The sequence below is a fragment of the Phaseolus vulgaris genome, chromosome 11 (assembly GCF_051622355.1).
Source record: "Phaseolus vulgaris cultivar YP4 chromosome 11, ASM5162235v1, whole genome shotgun sequence".
In the NCBI taxonomy this organism is placed as follows: Eukaryota; Viridiplantae; Streptophyta; class Magnoliopsida; order Fabales; family Fabaceae; genus Phaseolus; species Phaseolus vulgaris.
The window spans coordinates 47,896,457-47,913,167 of record NC_143508.1 but is presented as its reverse complement, the minus strand read 5'-3'; the positions used below and the strand labels follow the sequence as shown (position 1 = coordinate 47,913,167).

At 29.1% G+C, this 16,711-nt stretch overlaps 1 protein-coding gene across 3 annotated transcripts; it reads right to left on the bottom strand.

The window, feature by feature from the left end:
• Positions 1–1,324: 1,324 nt before the first annotated feature.
• On the bottom strand, positions 1,325–16,406 carry LOC137828172 (uncharacterized). 3 transcript variants are annotated; one of them, XM_090297547.1, is made up of 15 exons: positions 16,274–16,406; positions 16,099–16,170; positions 15,930–16,003; positions 15,748–15,826; positions 8,696–11,601; positions 7,563–8,161; positions 6,614–7,156; positions 5,611–6,514; positions 5,067–5,167; positions 3,937–4,201; positions 3,460–3,820; positions 2,885–3,194; positions 2,703–2,795; positions 2,452–2,580; positions 1,325–2,161 (listed from the first exon to the last, which is right to left on the bottom strand). In XM_090297547.1, exons 5-15 carry the CDS (start codon positions 11,109–11,111, stop codon positions 1,424–1,426), a joined length of 6,459 nt encoding a protein of 2,152 aa, XP_090153673.1. In that variant the 5' UTR covers positions 11,112–11,601; positions 15,748–15,826; positions 15,930–16,003; positions 16,099–16,170; positions 16,274–16,406; the 3' UTR covers positions 1,325–1,423. The 3 variants fall into 3 exon arrangements, with proteins under 3 accessions (XP_090153673.1, XP_090153674.1, XP_090153675.1); XM_090297548.1 differs by having other exon boundaries at positions 2,906–3,194; XM_090297549.1 differs by lacking the exons at positions 1,325–2,161; positions 2,452–2,580; positions 2,703–2,795; positions 2,885–3,194 and having other exon boundaries at positions 3,685–3,820; positions 3,897–4,201.
• Positions 16,407–16,711: the final 305 nt, after the last annotated feature.

Here is a 16,711-nt window from a genome sequence, read left to right as displayed (position 1 = left end):
TTATTTTGAAAATAAAAATCCGAAATAAAAAATAATACATTCCAGAAAAATATATCCGGAAGAGTTTTTTGTGTTTCGGATATAAAAATTCGGAAATAAAAATCAAAAACTCATTCCAGATAAAAAAATCCGTAATATAAAAAATAATACATTAAAGATATTTTTATCTTTTCCGTTAAAATTGGGTGCAGTGATATGATGCAGGAAGCAATTGCCTGAATTATATAATCACCTTGTCGGAAATCTAGTACCATGTCCACATTACTATATTAAATTATTCGCTTTAAAGAAAAAAAAATTAAGAAACTTATGGTATCAATATTATAAGAATTGCATATATCATCACAATAAGTATATATATATATATATATATATAAACAGAACAAAAGTTTTTTAAACTTTTTAAAGCTTAAAGGAGTGAAGATTAATCGATAAATCTTTAAAACGAAAAGTAAAACAATCACTCAAAAAATTTAAAATAATGTAAGCAATGTAAAAAAATTAGAACAATTTTTTTCCTTAATCAAAACATTTCATTTTAAAGTATCCCAACATTTTTATCTTATAATTATTTGTTTTAACAAGATATTTATTTTAAAGATTAAAATTATCACCGAAAAAGGATTAAAAACAATTTTTGAAAATAAAATTATAGATCAATCAATAAAAAAATAACTACAAATCAAAAGTAAATAGTATATATTACTTTCTTCCTTTTTAATTTAATGTAGGACTTGAACCTTTTGGATTCCTATAATTTTGTTGAGTTTATTATTGTAGAGCATAAAGATAATTTTGGTTGCATATGGTAAGATAGTGGAATGTTGAATATAAGACATTGAGGCATTAGAAGAAAGAGGAATGCCAAAATGGGCTAATGTAGCACTCAATGCAACTCCTTTTTCTTTTCTCTCAAACATGAATGCTCATAATTTTTATCCCTTAAATGCTTTCCAGTCACACACTAATAGGACTCAATATTATTATGCTAATGAGACAAAATGACAATGGCATTCATTGAAGGAAGAGAATAGAAAAAAAATGGTTTCTGTAATTTTGAAGAAAAAAAGACATTTGATCACTTCACTACAGATTATAAAAGAACAAATAGTTTTTTTTTTTATAACACTTGTTTTGTCTTTATCTCTCACCAAGAGCAACCTCTTACACAAAAACAAATAAGATAACAAACATACAACAAAATAGAATAATCAAAATTTAGAAAGTAAATTGAAACTATTTGATGAGTGGATGTGGTTGATGGGTTGAGTGCACATTAAATTAATTTAAGAGGAAGTTATACATGAAAAATTGAAGCATACACTACCAGGAAAAACAAGAGTAAACACTATATAGTCACAAGTCTTCCTTTTGAGTAATGAACAATTTGGTCTTTAACAATAGTGAACAACGAAAACTCTTATTAGGGATTTCTAGTAGCCATGCGATTGTATTCATATTGACTACACAGAACTGACCATTTGTAAGCCACCTCAAACAATTCTTTCTGAACTTTTCTTTGATCTTCCACCATTTGAGACATGTCTTTCCTCACATTTTGAAGCTCCATTTTGTACCCTACAGTTCCCTCAATGCATTTATTTTTTTCCTCCTCCAAAGATGATAAGGCAGCCTCACAAAGTTTTATTTCTTCCTTCAACCTATTGATTTGTTCCTTCAAAACTACTTTCTTCAGTTGAGCTTCATCGTATAAATTCTCTGCCTTAGAAATTTTGGAAACAAGAGTAATGGACAAATCATTCCCACGAGCTTCAAGTTCTGCCAACTTCTCAGTGGTAGCAAAGCCTTGCTTAAAGGAGTATACAATGCTTAGGAACTCTTGTTGCATAGTGCCTATAATATCTTTGAGTCCATTTGATAGAGTTACATCTTCGAAAGGAAGGTTGAACAAGAAATTAAGAGCAGACAAAAGGCGAAGGCTGTTAGTCTCAGAGGTAACTATGTCCTTCAAAGACATCTTTATATACTTTTCCAACTCAACAAGGGTCTTTCCAACTATGTTATCTTCACCCTCTTTCCCCACATCAACAGGTGCAAATAAACTCAAAATATCATTGGTCCCAAAGTCTTGATTAATTTTACGATGACCTTCACTTGTTTTAGCCGTGCGTGTCTTAGTTTGGCTATTCCTAATTTCACTCTTGGAGGAATAAGAAGAAAATATAACAGAAAATATGTTAGCACCAAGACACGATAGTTACAAAGCATTGTGTTCCTTAAAACCATTTTTGATAAAATCATAGAAATGCAAGAAGTAGAAGTTAAATCATTAGTGTGATGGTAACAAATTCATTAAATTTAAATTCCAACTTCAAATCCAGTACTTTTTGTTTTTTAATTCCAATCTTTCAACAAATGATAAATCAAAATGGTAACATCATTTTTATGCTGATAAAAAATGTTGAAACTATGTTGATAAAATAAACTCACATGTGGATTTGATTTACTTTGGAAAGTAAATATTTGGTCCAACTGTGGGCCTGCGGATTCAGAAGGAATTGATGAAGCTGCCATGGTGTTCTTTGCTATGGTTTCCTCTACAACAACTTGTTCAATACTCTACAAAAAACAAAAAATGTAGCTTTCTTGTGCGCAATTTTATTTTGAAAATGACAACATGTTTGCCAACAAAATTTGTTTTGAAGAGGTTCTAATGCAATTTTATTTTGTTTGCCATTTACCTGAGGAATTTTGTGCCTACTTACAATTTCTCCAAGTGGCTTTTGTTGGTTCATCAAACACGGTTCGCTAATCCGCTGTTTGTCCTTTAATGCCTAAACAAAGTAATAAACACGTGTAAAATCATTATAGTCTCAATACTTTTATTTCATCTAATACTTGGAAAAATATTTGTTAGACTCACATTTGAGTGTATTTCACGCACATGAATATTCAAATAACTTGGAGTTAGACTTTCAACTGGTTGTGAGTTTGTTAATGATGTTGTTGTTCTTGGTATTTCTGAAGTGGAAACTTTTGCAACAAATTCCCTATCTGGTTCTTCATTTCTTGTAGCCACAATGCGGTCATTAGAAACAACACTTATTTCACCTTTTTCGAAGCTACTATTAACATTTTGGGTCTTCAAACGTACAAAAGTTCTTTTGCAATTTTTATTAAGCCCATCATCTTGTTCAATAGGCTGGGAATCTACGACGTCCATACTACTAGACCTGTGTACCAAAATTAAATTTTTCGCTTTATGCATCCCAAAGAGTAGAAAACTTAGAAATTAATGGTATCAATCTTGTAAGAATTGCAAATACCACCACAATGTATATATAAACAAAAAGAGAAAATCCACACAACCAACATAGAGATATAACTTCAAATTCACAAAAAAACTTATACATTTTATTTGGGCATTAACAAAGTCATTTAAGATTCTTTATTTCATTAATTCTTTACATTACATAGTCAAGAGTTAAATGATCATACCTCTTAGGATTCTCATCCATTTGTCTCTTTGTAATGTCTTCTCTCAGCTTAGGATCCCTCGTCAAAACATGTTGACGCATTTCATCTACCCATGAAATCTCAAATCCAATTTCAACAGCTTCATCGCATAGTTTATGGAACACTTTTTCTCTTTGAGGAATAACAATATCGACATTTTCCTTCTGAAGGAATAACAACATATCTGCTAAAATTTTCAACCTCCAAGCTTGAAAGCGCTCACTAAACTTTTCGCAAGCATTCCAAAGATGAGGATATGTTGTTATTGCCTCCACTAGAAGAGCAATTTGTGCATCATCCATATCCACAAAATGTCTATATGCTTCCAATCTTGTACGAATATCTGCAGAAGTTGTAGAAAGTTTGAGTGAGTGTTATGAAAATATAGGATTGAAACAAGAAAAGAAGAAATAAAAAACCTGGAGAAATTTCAACATTGTTGTTAGAAACAATATGTACCCTCTTGTTTGTCCAATAGATTCAACCCTTCTTCTACTTGGATTTCTTGGCTTGGCATGATTCTTGCCTTGCCTTCATTCATCTTATCATCTTGTTCAACAACCTTGGAATGTTGTGCAAGTATGTCCACACCACCAGATTCAATGTGAGTTGCAACACCACTTCCAATGCTAATGTCTTCAACACTAGTTGACAAATGTTTTGTCTTAACACCCTCAACTGAAGCCCCCTCTTCAATGCTCTTATTTCCTATGTTTCCAATATCCTTTTCACAAATTAAGAAAATACGATTGAGTGAGAGTTTATAAAGTTTGAAAGAACCACTATTTTTAATATACATCATGTGATGGTATAATACTAGTTGGAGAATTTTTAGTGGTTGTGTTACTATTGTTTCTTCTAGTGCATATTACTCTTAATATCACACAATTCATTTTTAGGTTTAGTAATTATATAGTGCACTTATATGCTAAGGTATTTCATGCAAAAAAATTTACCATACAAATTAGAAATGGACTTTTAAATTCTTAAATAGTTGTTGGTATTGCTAGTCTCTCACTAATGCTAGAACTTTTTCAATAAATATTGTCAGTTTCAATAATACACTTTACAATGCTAAAGCTAAGTTTAGTAAAGTAACTTTCATTGTGACTATACTTCCTTCTTCTTTATATTTAATTTTAGTTTCAAGTTGATTCTTAATTAGTTGACATAGGCTGACATTATCTAATATAATTTATATTAATATTAATAAAATTTATAAACTAGTTTTAGATATTTATTTAAAAATTAGTTTATAAGTTTTATTAATATTAAAAATTATAATAATATCAATAATTTTATTAGTCTATAAAATAATATTTAATTTAATTAATTATTTTTTCACTAAAATTATTAGTTACTAGTTAATAATTTTTTTAAGTGTAATATTTTATTTCATTTAAAAATATATATTTTGGAGATAACAAAACAATTTCTTACTTTTATGATTCAGGTACTTATTTAAAATCTCAAATCTTATTTTTTTTCCATCACGTAAGTTTAAATTAAAAAAATCCTAATAATGAGTGAAAAAGGTTATCAAACTTTTTATAAATTGTACTTAGATTCATAGATTGATTGGTTCTGACCTGTGATGAAGTGAAATCACTGCTACTAATACTAGAATCTTCATCTAAATCTTCCATCAAGTCCCTAATGTCCCACTCAAAAAGTCCTGTGTTTTTTAAATCTGTACAAGAAAATTATATGTTAAGGAATTCACGTGACAATCAAAGACATAACAAAAAGAAACCTCAGCTTTCCATGATGGATCATTATATCATTACAATTAAAATAAAAAATGATTTAAAAAGTTTTATGATAGGAATTTTTTTTATCACCCATCAAAATAAAGTGTTTTCATTATAAATGTTCTTCATAACTAAAATTGTTAGAGCTTAAAATTAAAAAAAATACTTGCAGAAAATAATAATTTAATGTGTTTATTTAAAAACTTCTAGTGAATACTCGGTTGGAAATTTGAGTGAAATAGTTAATTTGTAAATATATTTTCTTTAGGTGAAGTTGAGGGTAAATTTGTCTCAAATCATGCCAATGGCATATGGAAATTGATCATATTCTATGAACTATTAACAAGTTCTTGGTTATATTTGAAGATTGTATAGTATTTACCTTTATAAGGAAAAATTTTCTTGAGCTTCTCAAAAGTAGTTGTTGGAGTCAAAGAGAGTTTTGGACATTCGTAGACAACACTATTCTTTAAATTGGGCAATTCAATCTCTTGACTGAAGTTTGAGAGATGCATAAATATTAAAACTTTCAGTCTTGGAAGCTCAACTTTTGTCTTTCCTATCTCATCACCTTGTCTTTGTTCACATCCAACAAGCTCTTCTAGTTCAGAGGCTCCACTTATGATCAAAAGATAAAGATTGGGAAGGTCATTAGATGTAGATCCAGAGATAACTCTTTTTAGCCTGTGGCAATGTTCAACATACAATGCTTCTAGTTTTGGGAAGCATGGTTGAGAATAACTCTTTTTAGCTTGTGACAATTTTTTATCCTTCACATCCTCTTCAATGATTTGTCTTAATTCCTTGCATTTTCTTATCTTCACAGTATTCAACTCTGGTAGACATCTTAAAACATACTTTGGAAAGATTTTTTCCAATTTTGCACATCCAATTATTTCTAATCTTTCAAGATTTGAGAAGGTAACATAATTCTTTGGATCTCCTTGTTCACATCCAACAATCTGCTTCAATTCCATGCATTTTTTTATGCTTAGACACTTCAACTTTGTTAAGCTTCTTAAAATAGAGGGAGGAAAGATTACTTTCAATTTTGCACATCCCATTATTATTAATGTAGTGAGATTTTGGAGATTAACTGAATTCTTGGAAGCCACCCAAATATAAGTCATTTGAGGTAGATTTTCCAACAACAAATCCTTTAACCTTAAACTCATTTGTTGCCCAATCATTCCATGTCCATTAAGACAAAAAATACCTTCTACTTCACAATTTCTTATGGATAGATTTTCCAAAGTGAGGAAATGGTTCTGAGTCCCTTTTGAATCCTGCAAGACATTAATAGGAAATATAAAAAAAATCCAAACAAAAAAGGAACAAATAACTAATAACTATAAAAATAAAGACAAGACTACTTTCCTACTTACACTAATAAGCCCTCTTGAATCCGTAGGAGCTGTCAAACAACTAATAGAATCATAAAAAGGATAGGAACATTCATGACACTCAAATTCCTTCAAAGATGGCCATGTCACAATGAGATTGTTGGTAGCACAAATGCTAACAAAATTTGGTAGATTATGAAGAGAAAATATTTCTAATGTTGATAAATGAATATGAATCTCCTCGCAATCCTGATTAGCTACAGGATATTGGCCAAACATATATTTCAATTGGACACAATCACGTATGGAGAGCTCTCTTAAGTTTGGGAAGATAGCATTCAAATTCTCTTTGCCATATTCATCCTCCATGTCTATAATGTGCTCAAGTCCATGACATTGCTTAATTGTCAAGATTTCCAACATCAATGATGAAGCAATGGACGGTTTAAAAAGGTACTTTACCTTATCAAAGCCTTTCAGTTCAATCTCTCTTATATTATGCATAATAAGCAAGGTCAAACCTTGTGGTTGTTTTGAAAGATATTCAACACTTTCAACTGCGGGAACAAAATCTGAGTTCGATATCTGCAATATATACACCAAGTTACTTCTTACACCAACTAATTAATGTCTAATTACTATTGCATTTAATTTCTAACATATTATTCGTGTAGATTAGAATTTTAAGAAATACCACTGATTTTTTATATTCACTTGTTTGTTTATAAAAATAAATTACTTTTTGTTTAGTCCAATAAGAGAAAGTTGAAAAGAGAATAATTTCACAAAAGTAATGTACCCAAAATAATCTATCCCAATACTTGGATATTAAAAATTCATGTTCACATTTGGTATGAATTCAAGTCACCAAATATGTCGTAGTGCTTGTAAGAGCATTTTCCATTTTACCACAAATCTTGCAATTCAAATCTTTAGAGAAATTTTTTAAATACACGAAAAGAGAAGCAAAACAAGTGATAAGTAATCATACCTTGATTGAAATGTAATCTCCATGTCTAGCTTTCGAAGCATCTGTTGAACAATTTATCATGAAAAACTCAATAAATATCCCAATACCTAATGATAGTGTTTTCAAAGATGGACATCTTACATGATAGTTATCTAGAATGGTGTTACCCTGGTTACAATCAAATTTGAATACTTCTAAAGCAGGAAGCTCAATTTGAGTATTATTTTGTTTTTGGTGACAAGAACTTTCTCCAAAATTATTTCGACTTGAAAAATATTTCAAATCATCAGCCTCTTCACTTTTTATATCATTCATTTTCATCATGCCTCCTACAAAAGAGACAGAGAATATACGTTGCAATAAGTCACATCCAATGATACGTAGTTTTTTCAAACTCTGGAAGATTGAAATATCACTAGGAAAGTCATGGTCATCCTCGAAAATATTTTCCTTATGATTTTGATTGACCCTTTCATGAGTTACTACATGCTTCAAACTACTGCACTCTTCTATGATCAATTCTTCCAAAGAAGTCAAGGTCTTAGCTGTAGACGCTGTAAAAATTGAGCCTAACTTTGGACAATTGTTTATCCTAAGGCTTGCAAGGCTTGATAGAGTTCCTGGAGCAATTATAAATAAAAAAAATATCGTTCAACATATTAGAGTTCATTATATATATGCTACTTATTATATATATGCTACTTATGCAAGTTGCATTTTGATTTTTTAAAACATTAATTTTTAAGGACTAAAACCACTATCTTAGGCATCAAATGATCGGTTAATAATGATGAAAAGAATCATACAAAATAATTTTCTTTGAATAATTCTAAATTATATCAAAATTTTAAGAAGCAAATATAATTGTCTTTAATTTAGACCAAAACAAATTTCGATGGTTCAAGTAAAACTAGATTAATAATGTCAACAGTTTGAACCTTATATATGAAAAATCATGATCAGGATGAAACAATGTACAATTAATATGCTTAAATTTTTCATATACAATAATAAATTCATAATTTTTCATATACAATAACGGATTCACAATTTTTCATGTAACAGATTCACAATTTTCATGTAACTTGTAAATAACTTGTAGACTTACTAATACATGCTTAAACATATTTTGAAATGAAAACGGAAAAATGTACCTGGGCTATGTTTCACAATAGATGTTGATGGAATTGAAGTTCTATACAAATGTGGATACTTATCTTCCTCAACAATTTCATTAAGTTCTTCATTTTGATCATGGTGTGTTAATGGAACAATATCCCCAAATATTTGATCTAGCATGTCACATTCTTCAATCTCGAGCACTTTCAATTGAGCTAAACCTCTTACAATGTTGGCCAAGAATATATGCTTTAATTTTCTACAACTATTTACCTTTACTTCCTGAAGATTCTGGAAGGTTTGTACATGAGTGGTAAATTCACCTTGACTTTTCTCTTTTTTGTCATCATCTACTAATATATGCTCAAGTCCATCACATCTTGTTATTTTTAATATTTTCAATTGTACCAAACGTCGAGCCACAACATAAGCAAAGAGAGATGTCAACTTTGGACAATCACTTAAATACAACTTCTCTAAGTTCTCAAAAGGCCCATTGGTAGGTTGAAAACAATGCCATAAAGCTCTTAGATTTTCCATGTTATGGATTCTCAATGTATGCAACTTGGAGAAGAGAGTTACCACTTCACTATAATGATTACTAGTGTCAATCAAACACTCTATCTCTTCAGAATCTCGTATCTCAAAGTTATTCAATTCATCCAAACCTCCTCCTTCAATTTGAAATATATCAGGGATGATATTTTTTGTGCCTACTTGAATATTGGCTATAAATAGATCCTTTGCTTTTTTTGCCAAACTCTTAACTACCTCATTTGATATGTTAAAATAGTTAAGTAATAAAGTTCTGTGATGAGAGTAAAATTCTTTAACATTATAATCATAAAAATTATGGGATCCTAATACAATTCCATAACTTTGAAGTGTTTGGGGGACACTAAACGTGTTAAAGAAATCAATATTGTCTTTACTGTTAGCATCCCATTCTCCTTCAATATCGACAATGTACAACTCTTCGAGTAGAGGGGTTCTTTTCATTACTTCAAACTTCTTCCCCTTAATGTCACATTTGTTCAACTCTAACAATTTTATGGTTGGTACTTGTGTAATTCCAACGTTGGTTTGTAATTCAGAACATGAAGGCAATGAACAACTAAATAGCGAAATACTTTGAAGTTTCTTCATATAGCTTATAAATGAGAAGTCGCTCAATTCATAACCGAAAATGGCTAGACAACGAAGATTTGTTAATGTTTTTAAAGACATTGTTGACAGTGGTGGTGTTATTCCATCCTCATCATTGAAAAGAATCAAAACTTTGAGCATTCCCATTCTTTTGAAAATTCCATCAAATTCTTTCAATTTTGTTCGTAAGAATAAAAACTCCAGATTGGAACAGTCCAAATCATTTGGAAATTTCACACACCATAGATATCTTACTGAATTTTGTTCAACAATCACATCTTTTTTCACTTCGCACTTGATGATCTTATTCTCATTCTTTGCTATCAAGTGGGCTACATCGCGAACTGTATCATGCATTTTGACACGTTCATTATCTTCATCCAACAATAAACAAGAACTAACGAGCTTAATTTTGGCTGCAATCACTTCACTCTTTGCCTCCTCATATGAGTGTGTTTCTCCAACTACACCTAATCCTACTGCATATCTTGTTAAATGTCCTACTGGAATTACAAAATCTTCAGGGAACACAGAACACAACAGAAAAAGTGATTTAGCTTCTTTAGTATCCAAATTATCATAGCTCAGCTGCAAGCACTTGTAGGGATCGATCAAACCTCTTTCAATATTTATTGGCTTGGAACTTCTCAATTTATTCAATGCAACACTCCATATTGTCTCATTTTTTCCCTTTAAACTACTAGCAACAGCTGCAATGGCAACAGGCAATCCTTTACATTCCTTGGAAATTAATCTTCCCATATGCCTTAAGGCATCAGAGGTACCTTCGGATATAAGTGCTTTATTTTGGAAAAGACTCCATGCTTCTTCATCCGTTAAAATTGGTAAGTAAATCTTTCTTTGACAATCCATTGAAGTACAAACTTCTTCCGATCTAGTGGTAATGAGAATCTTGCAACCTTTATGGTGTTCAGAGGAGGGAATCCCAATGCCACCAAAGTCAAGTTTCTCCCACACATCATCTAGAATCACAAGAATTTTTTTCTCCTGGCATAATCTCAAGCACAATCTTTGGGCTCTCTCCATTACTTCAGTTTCTGGAAATGTATATTGCAATGAACTTGCAATTTTTTCTTGGATCCTTCGAACTTCCACTGTACTTGAAATAGATACAAAAAGAACTTTTTCAAAACAATGTTCTGCTTCTACTAACTTCCTAACCTCCATTGCTAATGTGGTTTTACCACAACCCCCCATTCCATACAATCCAATCATGGCAATATTATTATTTTTTACTGCTTCCAGTAGTTGCTCATATGCAGATTGTCTACTCTCAAAAGTCATGCATTTTTCTGAGAGAAAATGAAGGGTGTCTGATGGAAGTGTAGAAATGCGATCAAATGGCACATATTTTCTACCCTCTGCGATGAACTTTTCAAGGTACACATTTTTATTTGCTAACTTTTTTCCTACACGGTATTGCCAAATCCAATTCGGACAATGCCCAAAGCAGCAGATTTTTTTGGCTTTTGCCTCTTTCAATAACTGATTCACATTGTCTACATCATTGATAGCATCTTGTAACCACTTGTCAACAACTTCACTGGTCTTTCTTGTTTGTCTCTTAGCATTTGTAACAAATTTTTGGACACTATCTCTCGTTACAATCAAATCACCCTCTTCTTCTTCAAGCTTTTTATGAAATTGTTAAAACAACAAGGATAACGTAATTGATTTAATGCTCCACACACTAAATCTCTTGAAACGGAAGATGCAAAACCCAATAGGCACTCCATCAATTTGTTCCACCAAATGCAATTTTCTTTAACCTGAACTAGAGAAAATGAATACTCTATAGTGAGTTTATATTTACATATATTAGATAACAAAAGATTTTAACATCCTTTGTTGTATTACATATTCCAGTACATCACTTTTATAGTAAAATTACATAAAAAAAAGTTATGATGTTAGGTTTAGTAATTAGATTTAATTTTTTATATTTTAAATAATCAATTATTGGACACACAATAGAAATAGAAATAAATCTAATAACTTCAATCATTAGTTTTAAAAGTTTATGTGTGATAATAATTTTTAAATGTTCTTACTTAGATAATTTTGTCAACCATAGTTATTTTAAATAATTTTATTTTAAAAAAATCTTACACTCCCTAAAAAAAATATATTCAAACATGTGCTTAAATGAGAGCCAAGTATGTCAAAAGATTTGTTAAGTAGAAAAAAAAAGTGAACAAGTAAAAAATGTATTTAACCAAAGCTTGAACTGAAATATGCATTATATATAAAATTATTATATATATTTTGTAAGTTTAATTTTATTAATATTTATTTTAATTTATACCAACTCTTTTAGATTATAGCACTTTTAGATAAAATTTACAAATATGAAAAAACAAAATTATAGTGGATTATAGGAATTAAGTTATTGTATGAATTAACGATCATAATTTAATTTACACTTTAAAGTTTTAATGATAAATTTTTGGATTGTAATCATAGATAAAACTATTATTTTAATTTAGATTTATTTAATTGGGTTTATTTATGTTTAATTATTATTTATGTTAATTTTGTGTTTTAAGAGTAGATTGTCTAAATGGTTTAAAGAAAGTTTTTACCTTTGCGAGTGAGTGAATATGTGAAAGTTCATGTTGTTCTTTTTTAATCTAAACAGAAAACGAGATTCAAGAAGAAGACTTAGAGAACAAAATCTACAATATCTCAAAAACAGAATTGGAAGAAAATTTTATTCAAAATACGAAGAAACATAGTTCAGGATAAAACTAGAAACAAAACCCAAGAATTATGGAAAGTTGGAAACTCTATTAACAAAATCTAAACTAGAATATTTTCTAAGATTCTAAGACCAGATTAACCTATAAAAATTCACAAGGTTCATGAAGAAATCATCAAGTTTCAGAGTTTGATAAAGGTGTTAGAAAAAAAGAGCATTAATGCTTTCTTAGTGTTTTATTTTCTTCTTTGTAATATGTTTAACAATGAATTTAGATAATTTCTAGATCAGGATTATCTTCTCATTTCTCAATTGTATAATCTAAAAATATATATTATAATAAGGAGGTGTTACAAAATTTTCAAAATACAGTATACAAAGGAAGATATAGGGAGAAGGTATGTATGTCTTAAAGAGAATTTGGCAAAGTATTTATGTTATGTTACGGAATTGATAATGGTATATGAAATATAGATCATGTTTCTACCGCATTTTTATTAAATATCATTTTTAAATGTGAAGAGATATAAAAACAGGGTATTATAATGCTTAAAAACCTAATATAGTAAAACTAAAAGTTATATTGTTTTAGGGTTTAGGGTTTTATGGAAACATACATTAATATATAAAAATAGTTATAAAATTTAAAAGATATTACTATCACTTTATTTTTAACAGGATTTATATATTTACGAAATAAATAAGAACAAAAATATTTTTAAAAATAGTGTAAGAAAAATATCCATCTTATATATTATCAATGGTAATATAGAGACGGATGAACAGTATTTTTTATTACGATAAAAATAAATAACTATCTAACAATAATTTAAAAAACGTACGATAATTATTTTAAAGTAAATGTATTATATAATTATTTTTTGTAGAGAAACTATATACTTACTTCTTTATTAAGTAAATTTTATTTAATTTATTAAAGGATAAATTTGTCTAATTAATATATGACAAAAAATAGTTATAAAAAATATGTTCTTATACAAATTAATGATAATAGTAAATTAATTAACCCTAGTATAATAAAGAATAAATACGAGTGATACATTGTTGTCATATTTATGTATATACAAGTTTATATTTAAAAATTATAAATTTATAAATTTATAATAAATAAAAATATTAAAATATAAATGTACAGCTCATTTTATTTATATATATATAAACACTGATACATTGTGTGTGAGTGTGTCATCGAAATAATGTGAATAAATTTGTCATACATGTCCAACATCTTTCCTACTTCAATAAACACTTATACATTAGGTAATTACAATATTTAGTTTTAAAAATAAATATAACTATATTTTAATTTTTAATAATAAACATAATTATATTTAAATGATAAAAGTTAAAGATGAGAATACACATGAACGAGGCGTCTTCATTTCTGTTAGTAAAAACTAATAACAATAAAAATTTATTTATTTTAAGTGTCTTTTTTTATTTCATTAATTTATTCTCCCTCTATTTTGTTTCTCAAGTCAAGTTTTTAGGTTACAATAACAAATCCAATTTATAATTATTCAAAATTATATTATTTTATATCTATTTAAATATATTTATCTTAAATTTAAATTTAAATTTTTACATTTTAAGTTCAATCTATTTAATTGACTTTTGATGAAATATAAATTAGATAGTTCTTTTAATTTTGAAAATCCAAAACTATGATATGCCTAAATTAGCTTAAGAAAAACTAAGTTCAGCTAGACCCAAATAAGGTAACACTAGGTCGGATTCATGAAAGATTAGACCAAGTTGACTGAGTTAAGCCAACTCAACTCGAACTCAAGTCAAGTCAGTTCATACCGAATCGAGTCTAATCGCTTTGTCCTAGTTAAACCGAGTTGTGTTATGTTCAAGTCAGGCAAAGTATGGTTAGGATTGGGTCAGGTTGGTCCTAGACAGAGTTGAGTTTGAGCTGGTCTAGGTCAAGTAAGGCTAAGGTGAGATTAAGACAGATCGATCAAATCGGACCAAGTCAAGTTAAGTTTTATTTCAGTCCCCCATGTGATGTTCGTACGACGTATCTACAACCTCTTTACGAGCTCCATAGCAAGATATTATATATTTTGTTTATACATCGAGTCCACATCGAGTTGAAACCATGTTAAGCTGAATTGAATAAGTTCCTCGTCAAGTCAATTAGGTTGATCCCACATCAAATTTAATCTAATTGACAAAAAAAAATTATTCTATTTTAAATTAATCTAAAATATTCAAATTAATTTGCTTTAGTTAAATGAATATTTATTTTACATCCAATCTATTTTATTATATTTAAAATTAATTTTAAAAAAAATCCATCCATGACCCTCGGAACTTCTCATCTCACTTTTCCCTCCCATCCAGCTATTCCCATTTTGAACTCTATCGTCCATGTGGTTGTTTATACTGAGTTTTCGAGTATTTTTAATAAAAGTTGTTTATAATAGTTATTTATAAATAAAATTATTATTTTAATGTAACTTCTATCCATATAAATGGTTTAAATTTAAAAAGAATTATGTATAAATTAAAGGGAGTTCTTATGAAGATTAGTTTCCGTAACAAAATTATAAATTATAAAAATCACTGCATTATTTTAGAAGAAAAAGAGAGTACGTGAAGTAAAACAAAACTGCAAATATAAGTCCTAATTTATGGGAAAATAAGAAAGATTCAGCTGTTGTCTAAATTAAATAATATAAAAAATTAAAAATTCTGCTATTTTTTTAATTTTGTTAACTAAACCATCTTTATATTTATTCTAGGTCTAATAATTTGTTTTATTATTTTTATTAGACTTATTTATTTTCTCTGTCTATTTTGTTTGTCCAAGTCAACCTTTATAAGTTCTCACCCTTCTCATCTCACTTGAGCCATTCTCACTATTTTGAACTACTTTTTATTCCCAGTTTTCACAGATCTCATACTATTTCTAATGCAAATTATTTTTTCAGATCTCACATATAAATTATTTTATAAATAAAATATTATTTTAATGGAGATCTCGACATATAAATTATTTAAATGTAAAGAAAAATATTTATAAATTAAAAAAAGAGTTAGTTCTGAACAGTAGTTTCCGTGACAATATTATAAATCATAATCAATAATACTACTTTAGTTTAGAAAACAAAACAGAGTATGAATCCTGTTCATAGTTCACATCTAACTAATTTGGAAGTGGAAAAAGAGGAAACATAGGTGAGATTACGTTACCTGCTTCAACTAGAGAGAGATGAGAGAAAGAAGTGGCGATCCATGACTTCAACACAAGAGATTCTGAAACGTTAAGTTGCTGCAGAAACATAAACACAAACACATGATCTACAGCTTCGTTTGAAAAGGAATCGATTAGAAATTGAAATCAAAGCAGAAGTTAACTTCACACCGATTCATACCTCCACAGAGATGAAAGTATTCCATTGCTTGAATCGAGGAGAGAGTACAAGAGACGCTGAAACATATTATGTTACTGCACAAACACAAACACGTGATCTACAACTTGAATCGAAAAGGAATCGATTAGAATTTGAAATCAAAGAAGAAGTTAACTTCACCGATTCATACCTCCACAGAGACGAAAGTATTCCATTGCTTGAATCGAGGAGAGAGTAAAAGTGACGCTGAAACATTATGTTACTGCACAAACACAAACACAAACACGTGATCTACAACTTGAATTGAAAAGGAATCGATTAGAATTTGAAATCAAAGCAGAAGTTAACTTCACACTGAATCATACCTCCAGAGAGATGAAAGCACTCCATTGCATAAGAGTTAAGAATGAAAGCACAGTTGTGAAGATTATAGCAAGCCACCTTTTTAATGGTCTTCTTCTTATTCATATTAAAATACCCAAGTCTTCCTCTTCTCTATAAATTATTATTAACATAAGCATTGTAATTTAAAATTTGGTATATAAGAACAATTTAGCTGTAGTAGGTAAGGTCTACAAAAAAAAACTAGTTTAACATTCAGTTGTACCACCCTAATTAATAATGTGAAAAAAGATACGTTGCACATAATCCACTCTGGATCTCATTGTATTATTAATAAATGCAATCATTATGAATTTAAAAAAGTTCAAAAGTTATTTATATTTACTTTAAATATGATAAAGTAAATGAGATTTTCAACTATTGTGGCTTTGAACACTTCCTAATTATTGGTTCAATTGTAT